The sequence below is a fragment of the Primulina huaijiensis genome, chromosome 6 (genome assembly GCF_012295235.1).
Source record: "Primulina huaijiensis isolate GDHJ02 chromosome 6, ASM1229523v2, whole genome shotgun sequence".
NCBI lineage: Eukaryota > Viridiplantae > Streptophyta > Magnoliopsida > Lamiales > Gesneriaceae > Primulina > Primulina huaijiensis.
Genome location: NC_133311.1, coordinates 10009843 through 10030953, shown reverse-complemented (window position 1 = coordinate 10030953; position 21111 = coordinate 10009843). Strand labels below are relative to the sequence as shown.

The 21111-nt window shown below is 36.3% G+C and overlaps 1 protein-coding gene and 1 pseudogene across 6 annotated transcripts; one reads left to right on the top strand and one right to left on the bottom strand.

Moving 5' to 3' along the window:
* The first annotated feature begins 356 nt into the window (after positions 1-356).
* On the top strand, positions 357-6604 carry LOC140979922 (MLO-like protein 11). 6 transcript variants are annotated; one of them, XM_073445577.1, is made up of 16 exons: positions 1053-1120; positions 1453-1493; positions 1640-1697; positions 1802-2037; positions 2272-2388; positions 2927-2987; positions 3550-3644; positions 3818-3892; positions 4177-4262; positions 4600-4649; positions 4898-4938; positions 5126-5296; positions 5387-5467; positions 5591-5658; positions 5756-5816; positions 6036-6604. In XM_073445577.1, exons 3-16 carry the CDS (start codon positions 1688-1690, stop codon positions 6423-6425), a joined length of 1542 nt encoding a protein of 513 aa, XP_073301678.1. In that variant the 5' UTR covers positions 1053-1120; positions 1453-1493; positions 1640-1687; the 3' UTR covers positions 6426-6604. The 6 variants fall into 6 exon arrangements, with proteins under 6 accessions (XP_073301677.1, XP_073301675.1, XP_073301676.1 ...); XM_073445578.1 differs by having other exon boundaries at positions 1453-1558; XM_073445576.1 differs by lacking the exon at positions 1453-1493 and having other exon boundaries at positions 357-1120; positions 5387-5422.
* Positions 6605-19478: 12874 nt separating this feature from the next.
* Positions 19479-20563, bottom strand: LOC140979073 (uncharacterized; annotated as a pseudogene).
* Positions 20564-21111: the final 548 nt, after the last annotated feature.

The following is a 21111-nucleotide window of genomic DNA, read 5'->3' as shown; positions in this document are numbered from 1 at the left end:
ACGCAAGACAAACGTCGTTGCAGATTCACTAGCATCTTTTGCTATTTCTCACCCAACTTCCTTTGTTTGGAAGTCTGGTGATTTTCCTTATTGATTTGTAAAATTTGTAACCAAATATATTTCTTAATCTCAATAATGCTACAAGTTTTGCGATAAAAAAAACAAACAAACAACTTTTAAATTTTATCTTTATTTAATGAGTGTTTATATAAATAATTTTTTTTCTTTTTAATAATTAGATGATTACAATATCAATGTATATGTTAGGAGAAAAAATAGAAAATTATTGCCAAACATAGATATGGAAAAAGAGAAGTCACTTATTATATATTTGAGAAATCGAAAAAAGAAAAAATCAGCTGTGGTTTTCAAGAGTTGATGAAAATTGAAAAAGCCCGAAAGAATGATGAGATTTACTAAATTTTATCGTGTGATGTATTTTTACGTTGATGGGTGGAAAGCATTGTAGACCAGCACTCGAACAGGCATGAATCCGCTCCCAAATCCCATGTAGAAAAGAACCACCGCCGGCTGATTTCTTGACACGAATACTTCAAGCAGTGGAAGGGATTGATATTTTCATCATTTTCTTCTCCAATGATCAGTGTCCATATAGCGTAAATTTTGTGGATATCTGTGTGGTGGACATGAACGTCGAACATGTACCGTTTCTTCATTGAGGAATATATCTTGATTCTTTTTTGTATCATTTGTGCTCCAATTTTGGGGGGAAAAAACATTTCGTTGCAAGCGTAAAAGATTCAATGGTAATATTCTTGACTCCTACAGTGTAATAGAAGGTTGAGCATATATTTGAAACCAAGTCTTGATTTTTGGCCTTCGATCAAATGGGATTTGTTGATTGTGGAATCCTAGAGTATCCACATTGTTGGAGCGCGGAGATTAATGAAAATGGAGGGGTTGAGGTGGCCTTAGATTGAAGTGTAATAGTTTTGGTGTAATTTTTTAAGTATCAGGATCTAAAGCCTTGGAAATGTCTGATAATGCAGAGGAGTTGAGGTCTCCGGCCTTGACTCCGGCATGGTCCATTGGTTTCGTGTTGATTGCATTTATTTCCGCTTCACTGATGGTGGAGCGCTCGATACACTTCTTGTGTAATGTGAGTTGCTTCAAGTAACGCTTATTAGGATGACAAGCTATGTTGCATCTCACACATTATGATTATTGAAGAATGGAAGTGCTTTCTATAGTTTGGGAACGTTTCACTTTCTGTTTAGCGTATATTTTTGGCTGTCTCAGACTAAATTTATGAGTTCCCATCGCTTCCAGCGAAGTTTGAATCTTAAATGGACTGCCCTGTCTAATTTTCTTCCTTTTGATGTCAGATAAGAAATCATTTGACATAAGGTTCCTTAATTTTTTGTATTCTGAAATCATCAATTTAGTATCAAATGATTTTACCTTGGAATGCATTGCGATTCCCATTTGCAGCTGCGGACTCAATTTATGGTCGAAGTCAAAATTTTATAATTGTATACTTTGGTTCTGTCAAGTGTCAAGATTAAGTATTCATTTTGGGCTGTCAATATATAGTGCGGTAAGATTCATTGGCATAATGTCTTATCTTCAACTGTAAATTTGTTCTCATTAACAAATTCTGTCATAAAAAATCTTTCAGTGGTTGAAGAAGACTGATAGAAAACCTTTGCTTGCAGCAGTGGAGAAAATGAAGGAAGGTAGTTGCCGTATTTTGTGCAATTTCTAATTGATTATACAATGCAACATTTGTATGTTTTCGGTTCTCCTTTGACATTGAGCTTCATTTGAAACTTGTCTACAGAATTGATGCTGCTCGGCTTCGTATCTCTTCTTCTTACTGTGACCTCGAGCTTTATATCTAATATATGTATCCCAACAAAAAATTATGAAAATGTATTTACCCCGTGCACCAAATTTGAAGTCGATAAAGAAAGGGAAAATAATAATATGAAGGAGCGTAAATTACTGATGGCCTTCATTTATCCTCGCTTAGATAGAAGGTTGCTGAATCGCCTAAATCAGAATACCTGTGGAGAGGTAATCAGGTCTCTATCGAACGTCATGAGAATACCATGTATGTTTTCTTTTGTCTATTTTGCTATAGTTTGTGATGACGTGACATTTTAATGTACACCATTTGCCTCTGTGCATATATGAACAGTTGCTTTGAATGGCTGAATGCCATATCTGGCACCTTCTTTTTATGGTTCATAATTTTCCACCACTTAAAAAAATAACTTTTTTTTTGTAATTTTTAATGTTTTCATGCAGAATTATGAACCATTTGTGTCTTACGAAGGCCTTGAGGAACTACATCGATTTATCTTTGTTATGGCAGTTACTCATATATCATACAGCTGCTTAACAATGCTGCTGGCAGTTGTAAAGGTTGTAAATCGGTGTCTCTTTGTGCCAACAGAAATATTGTTCTTGACGATGATTTGTTTGAAACCTAGTTTTTGCAACCATCTATTTTCTGGTGCTGGTATGTGAATATTCACCACATGTGCAGTTTTGATGAAAACATGTTTCACGGACATGGTAAAGGGAAAAATATATTCTGATGTGACATGTAGAAATGAATTCCTGTATGTAATGCCACTGAGTCATGGTACAATTTTATTTTTGTTTACTCTATAAGTGATTATGATAATATATGTACATAAGAAATGTCAATACTTCAGATAAGGAGTGTTTAGATTAATCTATATATCATTATTCCACGCCAATTTCTTTTCTAAGCTATGCAACTCCTTTATGTACTATAAATATAAATAAGGGAAACCTGTGTTATGTGAGGAAACATAACAGTTAGTTGGATAGTATTGTCCAGTGAGAGGAGATCTTACTGGTCTTTTCTTGCTTTTGTGTTTTGCTGTTTATTCTTATTCTGCGTTCTCATTCTGCCACTCACTATCTCCGGCAGATTCATGGTTGGAGAGTATGGGAGGATGAGACATGCATGGACAGGGATAATTCATTAAGAGGTAATTCCACAACAGTGTTTTAGTGTGAAGTTTTTACCTTGTATAGTTTCATGTACTAACAGGAAAATAGAACCTTTCTTTCTCGTTTTCCTGAAATTTTTAGTTCTATTAATGGTGGAGCAGATTTTTAGAAGGGAGTAAAACACCTTCTTACCATCATGTGATGGCTGTTAAAGATGACAAAAATTGATTGAAAGGCTCATTTTAAGATTGAAATGGTCCTACTGCTTTAGTAGATAGTTTCTTATAGCAAGTGCCTCAATAACGTAGCAGTAACATTGCATTGAAAACCTAAAAATACAGTTTGGTCTAATAGCTTGTAATAACACTAATTTCTTTGGGTGGTAATTTCTTTGAGTGGCCCACTTTAGTTGTGCACTTTTACCATCATAGTAGATAACAGAAGTTAAATCAACACAATTTGAAATGTCCTCCCAAAGCCACTAGCAGTGTTAATAAGAAATGTTATCACTAACATTGTCGTCATGCTCCACTTATTGGTAAAATCCTAAAATTTCAACGAAGTTAGGAATAATTGATGGAAAATTCGTTTCTGTTGCAGCAATCTCCATAGAATTGACAATGCAAAGGCAATCAACATTTGTTAAAGTCCATCCATCAAATACCATGAATCGAAACAGCTTCCTTGTTTGGGTGGTGAGGTCACTTCTTTCCTTTGCAATTTTCAGTTGTGTCTTGGTATTCTATACGTAAGTATGTACCGATTTAGTATTCCAATATACTGAATAGTATATGTTTAGCTTCAATGCTCGATAAGAAGGAAAACAAGACATAATTTTGATTCAGATTACTGTGCCTTGAACATCCAGACTTGTTTCTTCCGACAATTTGGTCGTTCTGTGGTTCGTGCTGATTACCTTGCACTGCGTCAAGGATTCATTATGGTGGGTAAGCAGAAGCGCACATGTTAATCATGCCACTTCATGATACACATTTCTCACTTGGAAATTACCATTGTTTTCATTATTACCTTCATGAAAATTTAGTGTTGCTACCAAGTACTCTTTCATATGTTTAGCTGTAGTTTTTAAATGGATCTCTTTGCTGTAGCATCTTTTGGCGTACCACTGTCTGTATTCCCGTTTAGACATGTTAAAAGCTTCTGTCTTTTGTTATTTTTCTTTGTTAAGAAATCGTTTATATGTCTTATGTTTGTTATTTATGGCAGAACCACAACCTTAACACAAAATATGATTTTCACAGCTATATGATTCGTTCCATGGAAGAGGAATTTCAATCTATAGTTGGTGTTAGGTAAGGAGAAATTATCATAGAATTCTTAATTTCAATTGAAGTTTCTTATATTATTCTTGTTTTTAACAAATTGGGAGGTTCATATTTCATTTCTTTTATCCTTCATTTTAGTTTAGTGATGGATACCAAGATATTTTGGTGGTTCGCATGAAGCACATCGCCTTTTTTTTTAACTCATTAATTCAACCATCTTCCAAAACGCGCTTATAGTCAATCTCTCTTTATGTATGTAGGTCAATACTTCAAACCGGTTATCTCTTGATCTCAATGATTTGCTTTCATTGACATTTTTACGAAGAAGCTTAAATGACCTTTCTTTCTTCTTGAATTTATACAGCGCTCCTCTGTGGGGATTTGTTGTAGCTTTTATGCTGTTTAATTTTAACGGTATGACAGTTGAAGCTTCCTTTCTTTTGATTAATAACTCGCTGTAGCTAGAAAGAATGATTGTGCTTGTTTGGTCTGAGATTCCCTTGCTTTTGGATGCAATTTCTTATAATTTCAAAGTTATACGTCCTTCTATAAATTACCTGTACTTCTGAATATATTTTCCACGTATTGCTTGTTGTAGTCTAGCATATTATTTGATGTGTCTAAAAAAATAATTTGTAGTTCATCGACTATGTAAATTTCAGGATCGGAATTCTATTTTTGGGTTGCACTTATTCCAGTAACTGTAAGTTTTTTTACTGGAAATGTGCAAGGTCTTTAATCTTTTTCTGCATTTCTTTGTATGCCCTCCTTTGATCTACCTCAGGTTCGCAGATGCCAAAGGATTTTGGGTTTCTATTGTTTCATTTTGCATGTAAAAGGAAGATAACAATGTCCTTGAAAAGATTATTTCTGTCCATATTTATATGCAGCTTGTCCTATTCGTGGGTGCGAAATTGCAACATGTCATGGCAACCTTGGCATTGGAGAGTGCTGGAATAAGTGGGAGTTTCTCAGGATCTAAGTTTAAGCTTCGAGATGAACTCTTTTGGTTCAATAATCCTAAATTTCTGCTATCCTTGATCCATTTTATCCTTTTCCAGGTCTGCCAGTTCATATTTTGAATGTTTAGTACCTTTGCAATGCTCAATGCATTTGATGTCTGACTCTAATCTTTCCATCTTTATTTCTAGAACTCATTTGAGCTGGCTTCCTTCTTTTGGTTCTGGGTACACCCACTCCACACCCTTCTCTCTTGCATTCATTTGTTTCTAGTATGTCCTGAAACGAATTAAACTGGCCCTTTACGTGCTATACATGTATACTTTTAGTTCAAATCAAGCAAAACCTACACTGAACATTTTGAATTCAGAGAGTGTATGTGCCTTTGATTGCAGTGGCACTTTGGCTATAATTCGTGCTTCCTAAAGAACCGTTCAATAGTTTATTTACGACTGATTATGGGGTATGCATAAACTCAAACAAACTTTACGGTCAGGCACCTTTCTTCTATAACCTTGTAAAAAGAGATCTTACCCGACTTTGCCAGTACTTTTTCTTAGGTTTGCAGGGCAAGTTTTATGCAGCTACAGCACCTTACCACTCTATGCATTGGTTACCCAGGTACGGTGTACATACAACATACCGACCAGGGTGTGATAGAATTGGAATGGCTTGCGTCCTTTTAAATCAGCTCAAATATTATTTGACTCGTATTTGAAGTTATCGAACTGGAACCAATACTTTTAAAAATATTTTTAGATTAGGAGCACCTTATTAACTTTAATATATTGATGACTGTTTTGTTGATATGTTCTGATTTTGAAGGATTCTTGAATGTAGATGGGAACAAACTATAAGGCAGCCCTTCTTCCACATAGCATAAGAGAGACGATGCATGGATGGGGAAAGGAAGCTAGGAGAAGGAGAAAACATGCTGTCTTTGCCGATAATTCAACAGTACGAACGGACAGAAGCTCGGTTCTATCAGTCGACGAAGATGATGATGAATGGTCGTTACGTAGTCCTAGATTCGCCTCTAACAGAAGTGTTGAAATTGAGTTGCAACCACCTACTGTTGTTATTGCAGACCATTCTTCAGTTTTTAACGAAACTAATAGCCGACTCGGCATGCCTCTCCTTCGACCCTCTCCGGTATCTTCCCCACTGGCTCCAAGAATTCTGCCACAAATGGAGCAAAGGTCCTCCTCATTGCCCCGAGAAAGTCAGTGACATCAAGAATGTCGCATAAAATTTAATGATAGCAATAGTTAAAAAAAAGCTTTTTGTGTGGTTTTCGGACGTGGTGTTATTTTCAGAGGGTGTTGCGATAATTTTTCGAATATATTTTACTACATCAAATAATTATGTTACTAAAGAATAACGTAAAAAAACAAATGCTTAAACATTAATCTTCGTTTTTCCATTAGTACAACAAGGTTTTCTTTGTTGGTTGAGATACATGTAATATTTATCAATATGATAAGTTAAATTAGTAAAATCATTTTATAAATTGGTTTTTTAAAATTTTTGATCATTTAATTAGTCAAAATTTGATTTTATCTGATAGGTTGGTTTATTTTATTTTATTAGAGAATTGACTAGTTTCATCAACATTGCTAATATGTACAAGGCGTATGTTTGGAACTAGGGACTATAACCGGCAAAGACAGTTTAGATAGTTAGGAGAAAACTCCAAAATTCAAAATAATTTCCGTTAAACAATGTTTTTTTTTTTTAATTAATCTTCTCAAGTATATTTGAATACACTCAAATATTTTTGGGGTAACTCATTTTTCAAAAATATAATTTCGACAAGGTTGATTTTTGCAATTTTCCTTGCTTGGCTTTTGTTGAGCTAGTGGTAACTTATACATAAAAAGAGTTTGTGTAACACCCGAAAAATCGGTCTACGTAAACCGCATGCATGCAAATTATTTGAATTGCTTATTTATTTTATTTAATTTATTTTAAATACTTAAATGATATATTTTACATGCTTAAATGTTTAAATTACATGATTTCATGAAATTGAAGAATTTTATCCGAACATTTGATATTAGGCTGGGAAAGGAGAACGGGGACGACTGAGATAAAAATATTTTTTCGTTAAATGTTTTTGAGGCTTGATAATACGATTAAATATGAATATAATTTTCTAAAAATTTTGGAGTCCAAATTATTTTACGAGATGATCTCGATTTTATCCGGGAAGCCGATTTTTGACAAACGTAGGACTTTTAAAGGCCAAAAAAGTATAATTTTTGAAATAAATCTTTGTAAATTTTTATTTTACAATTAAATAGGTCTTAATGAGTCTAATTTACCTAAGATTAGTTGGCTTAATTACTCATAAACTAAAAAGCCCAAAACCCTAACCTTTAAACACTTGTTGTTCGAAAATAATAAAAAGGAAACCTAGGGATCTTGACTCCATAGCAGTCGAAACACTCACACACATCACACACTAAATTCGAAATTTGAAGAGCAAAATATTCAAGGATTCTTCGTCGCCCGTTCGTCCCTCTTCGCAACCCACACCAACGATCAAATATTCGAGCGTTTTAAACACAAAGGCACGCTTCTAAACTTTTTTGACGCACTATTCAAATCATATTATGCTTTTTTTACGTATTTTTGCATGAAAAATAATTAGGTACAAATCACTTAACATATTAATGATTATTTTGAAAGTTTTGATGAATTTAATGCGTATATGAACGTGTTATGATTCCCAAGGGTTAGGCTGCCAACATAAGGTGTTTAAAGGATGGAACAAGGGCAGTTTAAGGTGGAAACTAGGGCTGGACAGTAGCAAGGAGGTTGCGCTTCAGTCAGCTGGATGAACATAAGGTTTGTGTGTCTTGCACGGATCCTAGTGCTCGCTTAAGGGGAGGCAGCACATGGGGCTTGGGTCAGGGCCTGTGCGTGGCTTGGGTGAGATGCTAGGGGCTAGACGTAGTAGCAGCGAGGGAGAAAAGTCCACACGCACGAGGACTCTCCCCATCGTGCGTGCGGCTGGTATGATTCAGGAGAGAGTGCAACGTGGCTAAGGGATAGCTAGGCTGGTCCAGTCGGGTCTATAAAGGGGTCCAGGGATGGCTAGGTGTGTGTGGGGTCATTGGTTGGATAATTAGGAAAGTCCTTGTATGGCTAGGATTCTAGGAAACAAGAAAGGGGCGTGGCTCGGGTTCATGCGCAAGAGTGGGCTGGGGCTGGGGCTGGGGCTGGTGCGCTGGTCCAGGAGGGTTCAGCAAGGGTCCAAGAAGGTCAGGGGGAGGTTTGGTCAAGGGCGGCTCGGTGGTGGCTCGATGGAATCGAGCCGTGACTTAATATATATAGGCTAGGGTTCGGTTTTGAGGCTAGGAAGAGAAGCGGTTCGAATCATGGTCCACAAGGGTCGATTCATAGTTCACGAGGGTAGTTTTGGTGTGTAAAGTGTATGTTTAAAGTTTGGGAAGAAAATATTAAGTTTGGAATCAATTCGGGATTAAAACGCTTTACGATTTAGTAATTAAGAAAATAATTCGAAAGTCTCGAGTTCACGCTAAATAAAAATATTAGAAGTCAAATTTATGCTTAAATAATTATTTGGGATAGGCTCGAGTCAATAAAAGTGAGAAAAAAGTCAAAATCGAGGATTTTTATGTCTAGAGACAAAACGATCATTTAACACCTGGTAGTACAAAAAGGGTTGGCAGTGTCCTGAAGAATCATAACGCATGCTAAATGATATTTGAAAAAGTTTATGATGAAAATATGGAATTTCATGATTTATGATAAAACTGTGCATTTTTTACTGTTAAAAATGTTATTTTACAAATGTGGATATGATATGATAATTATGATTAAAAGGGAAAAAAAATATTTTGAAGGATGTTAATTGACTGTGACAAAAATGATATGATATGATATGTTATGATTGTTGAGAATATCGTGAAGGAGAAGACCTAGAAGGAGCCCGTTTACAGGAAAAGTCCCAGAGAGAGCCCAACGATCGTATTTCCATTTATGGCGGTGCCTAGTGTCCATCCTCATGCGCAATGGTGAGCTAAGACTGATCAGTCGACCACATGATACAGCTAGTCACTTTCAAGGATCAAACTTCACCCAAAATGATAAATGATAGAAAGCTTTATGATTTGACGATTTATGATTCATTTATGCTTACAATGTACTAGCCAATTTTAAATAAAAGTATGATTTTTTATGCATGTGTCTGTATATGTATTATTTGTTACTCATGTTTAGAACGTGCTGAGTCATTAGACTCACTAGGTTTGATTGGTTGCTGGTGAGGATGATATTGAGGGAGGCACTGACGCTTGAGTGGATTGAGTCCGGTAGTACACTCCTGAGGGACTTTATTTTCTGCATTAGCTTGATAATGAAAGTTTTGAAATAAAGATTTTGAGAATGAATTATTTTGAGATTTTTATGCTTTATTTTGAAGTTAGTTTTGATCATGTTAATGGTTAACATAGAAGTTTTGTTAATTGATGATTTAGGGATTTTTATGCACTTGAGATTTTAAATGTTAAATTAATTTTTGTTTTTTGGTAATGTTGAGTTTTTAATCCCAAGCTTCGAAAAAATAATTAATAGAATTTTAAATTTTAAAAGTAGTGGACGTTTCAGTTTGTATCAGAGCCAAGAATCCCGTAAGAGTTGTGTTACTGCCACTCCAAGAAGCTCAAGAAGTCAAGCATCAAGTATGTGAGTATTTACTGCTTTGAATTTTACATGCTGAAAATTTTTGAATGCTTTTATGATATAGAAATCTGGAGGTTGGATGTTGTTTTAAAATTAAATACATGTTGGTTACGTGGTTTGGACGGTGTGTACAATTATGCTTCAGAGTGAGGAGAATTTGGTTTTTGTGTATCTCGAATTTTGCCCTACCTAAGATTAAGTTGAGGTGAATTGAACTTTGTGATTTAGGACTGCTTGTTTCGAATTCTACGTTGTTGAGGAAGGGAATTTTGGAGTTGATGGTGTGGTTGAATTTTAAGAAATCATGAACTTAGGGATTGAATTATAATATAATTTGAGGGACTTAATTGCAAGTTTTCGGAAATATAGAGGGTGATTTTGCTATAATTAGAAAATATAGGGGCTTAGTTGTATGAATCCGAAAACTTGGAGGGCTAAAATGCGAAAATTTGGAGCTAAATTTGAGAATTCGAGAATTTTGGGTCTTGATTGCAAATTTTAGGAAAATTATGAGGTCATTTTAGCAATTTTCAAAAGCGATGGGAGCCGCTTTGCATTAAATTCGATAGTTTGAGACGACTGGAATGCGATAATTTAGGCTTAATGGAATAATCCGAGAACATTAAGATTTAGGTTGCAATTTTCTGAAAAATAAAAAAAGGTCTATTTGAATGTAGTCAGCAAGTAAATTACCAAGGAATTGCGATCGAGGAAATTAGACAGATATGTAAGTATGAGGATGTCCTAGGAGGAACGAGAAATATTGGTATTAGCGATTTTGATTAGAAAGTAAGATTCGTCAAATTAATAATTTTTTGGGTATCATAATGGATTATAGAGAATTACAATTGTATTACAAGTGTTATAAGTGTACATCGTGAAACACAAATGATATAAATATTAAAAACATAATTTAAAAAACAATGGCTATAGTATCGGAAAGTTTGGGGCGTTTGTATTTTAGATTTCAGAATTTTAATAAGATATTTAAGGGGTCAAATTACTGAAGGAGAAAATCAGTAAATGGAATTCGTTTATATTAGGATATTAGGCATAAAACTATTGAAGTAATGTTATGAAGGATTCGAGAAATACAAACTAAGAATATCGAAGTTTGTATAATTTTTGTAAACTTCAGTTTATAGGATTCGAGAAAAATATTATTCGGGGACTATACTAGATAATTGCGAAATTTTGGGAAGTGAGTTAAGAGAAAGAATTTCATTTTTGGGTTGACACTGCAATTGCTGTGATTGCTAAGGTCCGAAAACCCGTATTTTTTAACTTTGTCGCCAAACCTTATAAGGATGAATTCATTCGGGAGAAATGTTAAAAGTTATTAAGAAACAACTTGTAGTGTCAAAAAATATTTATTTGGGATTATGAAATTAGGAATCTAACTTCTAATTGGTGATAAGAGTAAAATTGTTACTTGGGGACAATTATTGTGACACCCTGACCCGTTTTAAAAAAAATAAACTCTATAATACGGAAGCTTTTTTTAAAAAAAAACTTGGAGGAAAGTATATGTTTTAAAAATTTTGGCAGATTTTTCCCGTGAAAAGGAAATCACCAACTGTCTCAAGCAATAAAATCAATACACCATAAAAATTCCCACAACTAATACATAAAGACATACAAAGGCTAAAGTATTGCATTTGATTACCAAAATAATTGAGTCAAGTTTAAACTTCCAAAATATCAAATGGGTTACAACAAAATATATTAACCAACATAAACCATTTCAAAACAAAATACTTTCTTAACCATCCATAGACAAAATAATTAGTTAACCTTTCCTCCAAGCTTGGCACATTTCCATCTTCCGTCTCGACGCCCCGCCATATCAATCTCGATTACCTGCATCTGCATCTCATGAACATAACTGAAATGAGTTATAAAAACTCAGCAAGTAGACCTTTAAATAACAAGTACATATACCATAGTGTAAAGAAGGAATCCGTATCATTTCTTAATCGTAATATGCCATTTGTCAATAAAAATGCATAAATAACAATTATAAGATGGCATCTATAGAACAATTCATTTCTTTTCATTCGTATGGCGTTGATAGGTCATCAGTCAATGGTACACATGTATTTCTCAGTCAAAATCAGTCACAGTACATGTCATTTTGTTGATCAACTTCCGTCAAATAGGTTTAGAATTACCATAGGTAACACCACAATACCATGTAACCATCAAGCCATAAAAATATTCATTGAATCATTTTATAATACATGTGGCGTGCGTGCTAAAGAGTTAGCTCCTTTACTTTGCCCTTGACTTCAATTCCATTTCTTTTCAATATATCAATAAATATAATATACATAATCAATGATTTAAATGAGCTAAAATCAATGGAATCTTCAGTTATCATATACATAGCCCATGAGATGCATTCAAATGAAGAATCTACTTACAACCCAATACACAAGTTCTTGCTAAGCTCTTGAGAAATTCCTACAACACAATAATAATAATAATATCATCAATCATTATATTAACAACCTTACCTCAACACTCAAACCAAACAACCCAATATTTTCCCTTCAATCACTATCCCATGGAATAAGCTTTTCTTACCTTGCTCCTAAATTCTTGAGGAGAAGAACTTCTAATCTCCAATCAAAGTTCAAAGCCTTGCTAAAAGTTGGCTTAAAGAAAAAAATTGAAGAACGCTAACTTACCGATGTGGAGAGGGGAAGAAATGAGGAAAAATTGATACAACATCTATTAAAAGCCTTCCAAATCCTCGAAACACGTTTTTTAAACATGTACTGGGAGCGGTGGAGCGAGATCCTCCTCTTATAAAAATTTCGTCCCCGAAATTTACCTCACGACGTAAACAAGTCAGGATAACGTTGCTTCATCTCTTCCTCGGGTTCCCATGTTGCTTCTTCGATGACATGATTACTCCATAACACCTTCACAATCCCAATTTTTTTGTTTCTAAGCACTTTAACCTTTCGATCCAGTATTTGTACCGACCGTTCATGATAACTCAAATTTGGCATTAAGTCTAGTGGTTCGTGACGAAGTACACGAATTGGGTTCGATACATATTTACGAAGCATTGAGACATGAAATACATTATGTACTTTATCTATGTCCGGAGGCAAAGCCAATCTATAAGCTCGCTCACCAATTCTATCAAGAATCTCGAAATGTCCAATAAAACGAGGACTCAACTTTCCTTTCTTCCCAAATCTCAAAACTCCCTTGAGAGGAGCTATCTTAACAAACACGTGATCACCTACCTCGACTGCCAAAGGCCTTCTTCGAACATCTGCATATCTTTTCTATCGAGACTGAGAAGTTTTCATTCTTTCTCGAATCAATGCTACAACATAAACCATTTTTTGAACCAACTCTGGTCCTAACATTTTTCTTTCACCTACTTCATCCCAAAACAAAGGTGATCGACACTTTCTCCCATACAAAGCTTCATAGGGTGCCATGCCAATCGAGGACTGATAGCTGTTATTATATGTGAATTCCACAAGAGGCAGCTTCAAATCCCAACTTCCAAGAAAATCAATAATGCAGACCCTTAACATGTCCTCAAGAATCTGAATAACTCGTTCTGATTGTCCGTCACTCTGAAGACAATAAGCTGTGTTGAAGGCCAACTTTGTACCTAAAGCTCTATGCAAACTCTTCCAGAATTCAGATGTAAATCTTGGATAACGATAAAAACAATTGACACCGGTATCCCATGAAGTCTAACAATCTCTTGAACATAAGCCTCAGCATATTGATTCATCGAATAAGTTGTCTTGACAGGAAGAAAATGTGATGAATTGTTTAAATGATCAACAATGACCCAAAGTGAATTATAACCTTTCTGCGTCCTAGGAAGTCCGACAACAAAGTCCATTGTGATGTGTTCCCATTTCCACTGAGGTATCGGCAATGACTGCAACAATCCTGCAGGTCTTTGGTGCTCACTCTTAACCTGTTGGCATGTTAGGCATTCAGAAATATACAACGCAATATCCTTCTTCATACCTGACCACCAGAAAACTCGACAAAGATTTTGATACATCTTGGTATTACCTGGATGTATCGAATATGATGCGGTATGCACCTCAATCAAAACATCTTGTCGAATATTATCACCGGTAGGAACACAAATCTACCTCTGAAGGTCATCAACCCATCACTGTTTAAACCAAACTCAGAATTTCCTTTCAACTCAGCCTTAGATTTCATTTCCAGCAATTGCTTATTATTCTGTTGTCCATCTTTAATCCTGTCATTCAAAGTAGGTCGAATCACCAAAGCTAAAATTCGAACGATCGTACCTTTCTCGACCAAAGCGATCTTATTCTTTTGCAAGTCCAACAATAAAGATTTTTGAATCATAGAATTCAACACAACACCTGACTTCCGACTCAATGCGTCTGCCACTACATTCGCCTTCCCAGGGTGGTAACTAATAGTGCAATCATAATCCTTAACAAGTACCAACCATCTCCTCTGACGCATGTTCAATTTCTTCTGAGTAAACAGATATTTAAGGCTTTTATGATCTGAGAAAATCTCACACTTCACTCCAAACAAATAATGTCGTCATATCTTTAAAGCGAATACCACAGCTGCCAACTCAAGATCGTGAGTCGGATAATTCTTTTCATAATCCTTTAGCTAACGAGAAGCATAAGCAATTACCACGCTGCATCAATACAGCACCAAGTCCTTTCTTAGAAGCATCAGTGAACACTACAAAGTTTTCAACTCTTTCAGGAAGTGACAACACTAAAGCCGATGTCAATTTATCCTTCAAGTCCTGAAAACTTTGTTGACAATCATTTGTCCATTCAAATTTAACTATCTTTCTTGTCAACGTGGTTAATGGCAGGGCTATATTTGAGAAATCAGCTATAAAACGACGATAGTAACCTGCCAAACCAAGAAAACTTCGTACCTCAGAAACTGTCGTAGGAATAAGCCATTTCTTCACTTTTTCTATCTTTGTTGGATCCACGGTAATTCCATCTTTAGAAACACGTCGCCTTGGAAAGTCACTTGGTCCAACCAGAACTCACACTTCTTTAACTTGGCATACAACTGGTTATTCCTCAATAGCTGCAGCACAGTTCTCAAATGTTCTCGATGAAGTTCTCGAGTCTTCGAATAAACCTGAATATCATCAATAAATACAATGACGAAACTGTCCAAATAAGGCTTGAAGACTCGATTCACAAGATCCATAAAAATTGACGGCGCATTCGTTAACCCAAAAGACATTAACATAAATTCATAATGACCATACCTAGTTCAAAAAGCATTCTTAAGTATGTCCGCTTCTTTCATTTTCAATTGGTGATATCCCGATCGCAGATCAATTTTGGAAAATGCCGTTGTCCCTTGTAATTGATCAAACGGATCATCTATTCGTAGCAAAGGGTACATGTTCTTAATTGTAACTTTGTTGATCTCTCGGTAGTCAATACACAAACGTAATGACCCATCTTTTTTTTCACAAACAACACTGGTGCCCCCCATGGTGAAGAACTCGGTCTAATAAAGCCCTTATCTAACAGCTCTTGTAATTGGCTCTTTAATTCTTTCATTTCAGTTGGTGTCATTCGATAAGGGCCTTTAGAAATAGAAGCAGTACCATGTACAACATCAATGACAAACTCGACTTCTCTATCGGTGGCAACCCCGACACATCTTCAGCAAAGACATCTGAATACTCTCGAACAATTACAATATCATTCACATCCATATTATATTCCTTACTCACATTCATTACTGACGCTAGAAATCTCTGACACCCCTTAACCAACATCTTATTCACCTTCCAACAAGAAATAAAAGAAGTGTCAAGCGAAGTACTTGAACGCTTGAAGACCCTGCTGTCACCTTCTTCTGTCGGAAATCGCACCGTCTTTTCAACACAATCTATTACTGCACGATACGATGATAGCCAATCCATACCCAAAATCACATCAAACTCTATCATAAGAATTACAATAAGATAATCAAATAAAATTCTCTCATTCACTAGAATAGGACAAGCTCTAATCACACTTGTTGAGAAAATCACATCTCTTGACGGAAGCATAATAATAAACTGGAGAGGTTCAATTATAGGTGCAATACCCAACGATCTCATGAAAATTTCAGACATAAAGGAATGCGTAACTCCAATATCAATTAAAGTAAGAGCTACATTGCCTGAAATAAGAATAGTACCTGATATAACCGACGTATCAGGATTAACACCCTCTTTGGTCAAAGACAAGATGCGCCCTTGGACTCGTCCTCGGCCTGAAGATTGGGTGCAGTTGATGGCAATGTGACCTGGACCTCCACATCTGTAACATTTGTTGGTTCCTACAAAGTATTCACCCTTGTGTGGCTTGCTGCATTTGGGACATAAAGGCCTATTCGTCTCAGACTGAACCACAAGAGCTTTACTTCGATGTTCTTCTTTTCCTTTTCCTTTGTATCCTCTTTTCCAACTTTGACTCGAAGCTTGGCTCTTTTGATTGAATTTATGTCTTCTCAATTGCTTTTCTTTCTCAATCACTTTCTCGTCCTGTTCCGCTAAAAGATCTTTTTCCACGATCTCTTTGTACGTTTCGGCCTTAGACATTCTGACATCCCTCCTGATCTCGGCTCTGAAGCCTCTCATGAAGTGTTCTCCTCGATCTTTGTCATTCGAAGAAATAAAAGGAACGAACAGACATCCTTCTTCGAACTTCAATATATAATCATTCACATTCAAGTTGCCCTGCTTTAGTTTCAAGAACTCCTTCACTTTCTGTGTCTTGACATCTGTGGAGAAATATTTGTCATAAAATAGCCCCTTGAACTCATTCCATTGGATGGTTTGAACGTTGACAGTAACTTTCGTGGCCTCCCACCAAATGCATGCAGTCTTGGTCTGAATAAACACTGCACAGCTAACTCGATCATTAACCTCAAAGTGCAAGTAGTCAAAGATTGCTTCAATATCTTTAACCCATTCCATAGCTGCAAGAGGATCCGCACTTCCCACGAAGTCAGGTGGATTCATTCTTTTAAATCTATGATATGCTCCCTCTGAACTGGGCTCCTGTCGCATAAGGCCTCTAATTCTCCCTTGTAATGGGTTCTGCAATCTCAATAACTGTTGGATCTGTTCTCCATGAACTTTGGCTTGCTCCTTGGGCAACTTACTAAACTCATCAACAACTCGTGATGAGGAACTATCTTCTCCCTCTACAACTTTCCTCTTAGGTGGCATCTCCTACATTGCATCTCAGTTTAAAATCATTTTAAATCGTATATATACCATAAAAGATACTTATCATCATATCAGTACATCAATGAGATGTAGAAATATACATACCGAAATGTCGTAAACAGAAGAAGTCATGTGCCAATTCATTGGTCCGAAAATGATTTGCTCTGATACCACTAAATGTGACACCCTGGCCCGTTTTAAAAAAAATAAACTCTATAATACGGAAGATTTTGAAAAAAAAACTTGGAGGAAAGTACATGTTCTAAAAATTTTGGCAGAGTTTTCCCGTGAAAAGGAAATCACCAACTGTCTCAAGCAATAAAACCAATACATCATAAAAATTCCCACAACTAATACATAAAGACATACAAAGGCAAAAGTATTGCATTTGATTACCAAAATAATCGAGTCAAGTTTAAACTCCCAAAATATCAAATGGGTTACAACAAAATATATTAACCAACATCAACCGTTTCAAAACAAAATACTTTCTTAACAATCCATAGACAGAATAATTATTTAACCCTTCCTCCAAGCTTGGCACATTTCCATCTTCCGTCTCGACACCCCGCCGTATCAATCTCGGTTACCTGCATCTGCATCTCATGAACATAACTGAAATGAGTTATAAAAACTCAGCAAGTAGACCTTTAAATAACAAGTACATATACCATAGTGTACAGAAGGAATCCGTATCATTTCTTAATCATAATATGCCATGTGTCAATAAAAATGCGTAAATAACAATTATAAGATGACATCTATAGAACAATTCATTTCTTTTCATTCATATGGCGTCGATAGGTCATCAGTCAATGGTACACATGTACGCGATCTCAGTCAAAATCAGTCACAATACATGTCATTATGTTGATCAACTTGTCAAGTGGGTTTATAATTACCATAGGTAACACCACAATACCATATAACCATCAAGCCATAAAAACATTCATTGAATCATTTTATCAAACATGTGGCGTGCGTGCTAAAGAGTTAGCTCCTTTACTTTGCCCTTGGCTTCAATTCCATTTCTTTTCAATATGTCAATACATACAATATACATAATCAATGATTTAAAGGAGCTAAAATCAATGGAATCTTCATTTATCATATACATAGCTCATGAGATGCATTCAAAGGAATAATCTACTTACAACCCAATACACAAGTTCTTGCAAAGCTCTTGAGAAATTCCTACAACACAATAATAATAATAATACCATCAATCATTATGTTTGCACAATATTTGATTTGCGGGCGTGCCAGGTGCGAAGTTGCACCGATTTGTGTGAAAATAATAAAATCTAACTTCTAAAAAACAAGCGAAAGCAAATCCTAAATTTGACCGTCGGTTCTAATCACCTAAAATAACTATAACGCCAAAATGAAGAAAATTAATGGAATTTGAAGAATAAACCCCTGACATCCTTTATATTTTCAATAAACAGTAGGAATTTACAAGACATGGAATATAACACATAAAATTGCCAAAATCTAAAAGGACAAGACCTAGAATGCTATAAATATACTGGAACGCTTAACAAACTAGTGCTTGAATATTAAAAAATTTGCAGAGAGTATTTGCAGAGTTTTTGCGTGTAGAGTTGTGTGTAGAGTGTTTGCCGATGTCTTTTTCTTCCCAGTGCTGTGCCATTTCTCTCCACTCCCCCATGAGCCCATGATCTTTTCCACTACTCTCTCACGATCTGTGCCTGTCTTCCTACGATCTTTTCCATCTTCAGCACTCTGTGGTTGGTTGGACTTGATAGAAATTAATCCGCTACATTTGACGGGCCCATAATTTAATTGGGCTTGTAATTAAATTTGGCTTCCATAATTAATTATTTTTCGCCCAAACAATTGCCCCCCGCAAGCATTGGCCCATTGGGCCAAAATGCTTGTACATGTAAGCCCGATTCAACTCATTTGTTTGTAGCAGCCCGCGATTTTATGTGTCTGTGAGTTGGCTATGATAGTGGACTGAATAACTCAAGCCCATTCACTACTGAACTTCACACCAATGTATCTTCATTCATGCTTTACTCACTATCTACATTCAAACTTCCAAGCCCGCTCTCTTCAATCTTTTTTCCTCCCGTTTTTTCAATTACTCTTCGCTGCCGGTGTGGAGGATCGCCTTCCTTAAGATCTTTTCAATTGTTATTTGCTGTCGGCTCCGTTGTCGCCCAAAAACGCGGTATGGCTCAAGACTCTTCATTTGCGCATATACCCAACTTCAGCGCTGCGGGTTCCTCTTCTGATCAAGCCAACGTTTTAGCTTCACCTTGTCCCTTGTTTCTTCCATTATGGCGCTCGTGCCAACCCATAAGTTATATTTTGATCACCATTGTGCCTTCATGGTGTTTGTGAATTTGCCCAAATGAAAATACACAAACATTTGCAAGACCCAAACTTGTTCCGATCATGAAGCCTTCTTGCATCACGCATGTGTCATGTATGTGCCGCTGCTTCTTCGTTTGCTGTTGCTGAAGGTCTCCGTCCCACTCACTATAGAAAGCTCGGCCTTGGCAAAGCTGTTGCATTTTCTCGGAATCTTTGGAAATAAAGGGATAGGTTTTCCGTGGAATAGGGGTCCAGGTTTCAACAGTAGGAGGCTCCTCCTCATCTGGAATAACAAAGCTCTCTTGCAACAGCCAAGAATTTGAATACCTTTGATGTTGGTAATACTGATTTTGGCTATTATGTTTTAATGGCTTTTTGTGGAACACAGTGAACACTCCTCCCATGATTTCTGCAACAGATGCTCCACTTTGGGCAACCAATCTCTCAATAGATCCCATAAACCTTTCTTCTTGTTTTCTTGATCATCTTATGTTGGAATTAGTGGAGGCCGTTTCACAGATTTCATTGGATTCTGATATGTGTTGGGAGAAACATGTACTTCCACAACTTCTTCTTGAGAAGAAACAATTGATCCAACCATTTGTTGAAGAAAGGCTAGCATATAACCAAAGAATCCAGCTGCTATAAGCATAACAATGCCTATGGGGAAACCACTTCCATACTGGTAAGCACAATCATCAAAATGGAGTTGTATTTCACGAATTGCCTTTTTCCCACGGTCAATAACGAGAAGAGAGCAACTGATCCCAATATAGACCACATCAAAATCATTAGAAAATTTTGCATCTTCACTTGGTCTATCTACATGTCCATAGTATCCATCGGCATACCCTAAAACCAACTTTGGCTGGCTGTAAAGGGGCAAAGAGGAGGAAATCTTATAAAGATTGCTATTAGTTAAATCCAAAATTAGCAAGTCCCCATCAGATACTGTTTCAACAACATATGGCTCAATGCAAAGCTCGTTGCCATCAAAGACAGTCTCCACATTATACCCACTCTCAAATTTAATCGTTGGACGTCCTGATATCACTGGATCGAGATTGGCCATGGGTTAGCCTCAGTTCTTTTGTACACTTGACACTTAAGCATTAGTGTCATTTGGGGTATCTTGCAACACAGGTACCTCTCAACTCTTATGTGCATTACGTGCTCTTACATGTTGCATCCATTCAAGACGACTCCCGAGTCCCTAGCATTATGCATTGCACTTCAGTCGGATCCCTTTCCCACATACACGTATATGCATTTGCACTTCAGTCGGACCCCTTTACCGTATACACGTATATGCATTTGCACTTCAGTCGGACCCCTTTCTCGCATACACGCTTACTTGCTGTTCTCGCATGCGGTGACTCCGCTTTATATTTGTTGGCTGTTGGTTAGGTGTTGTGATTGTTGGGTGATGGATGTGGAATGAAGGTGGGTTTGTATGTGATGTTGTGTATTGGATGTTGGGAAGGAGTTTCTCTTCGTTCTTAACCCAACTCATTTCAATTGCTTCAAGCAAAACCATATGTTAGCTTAAAACTCCCCACTCGAGATTATTTCTTCTCTTCATTATCTTTCGAAACACAATGGATCCAATATGATAAAAGT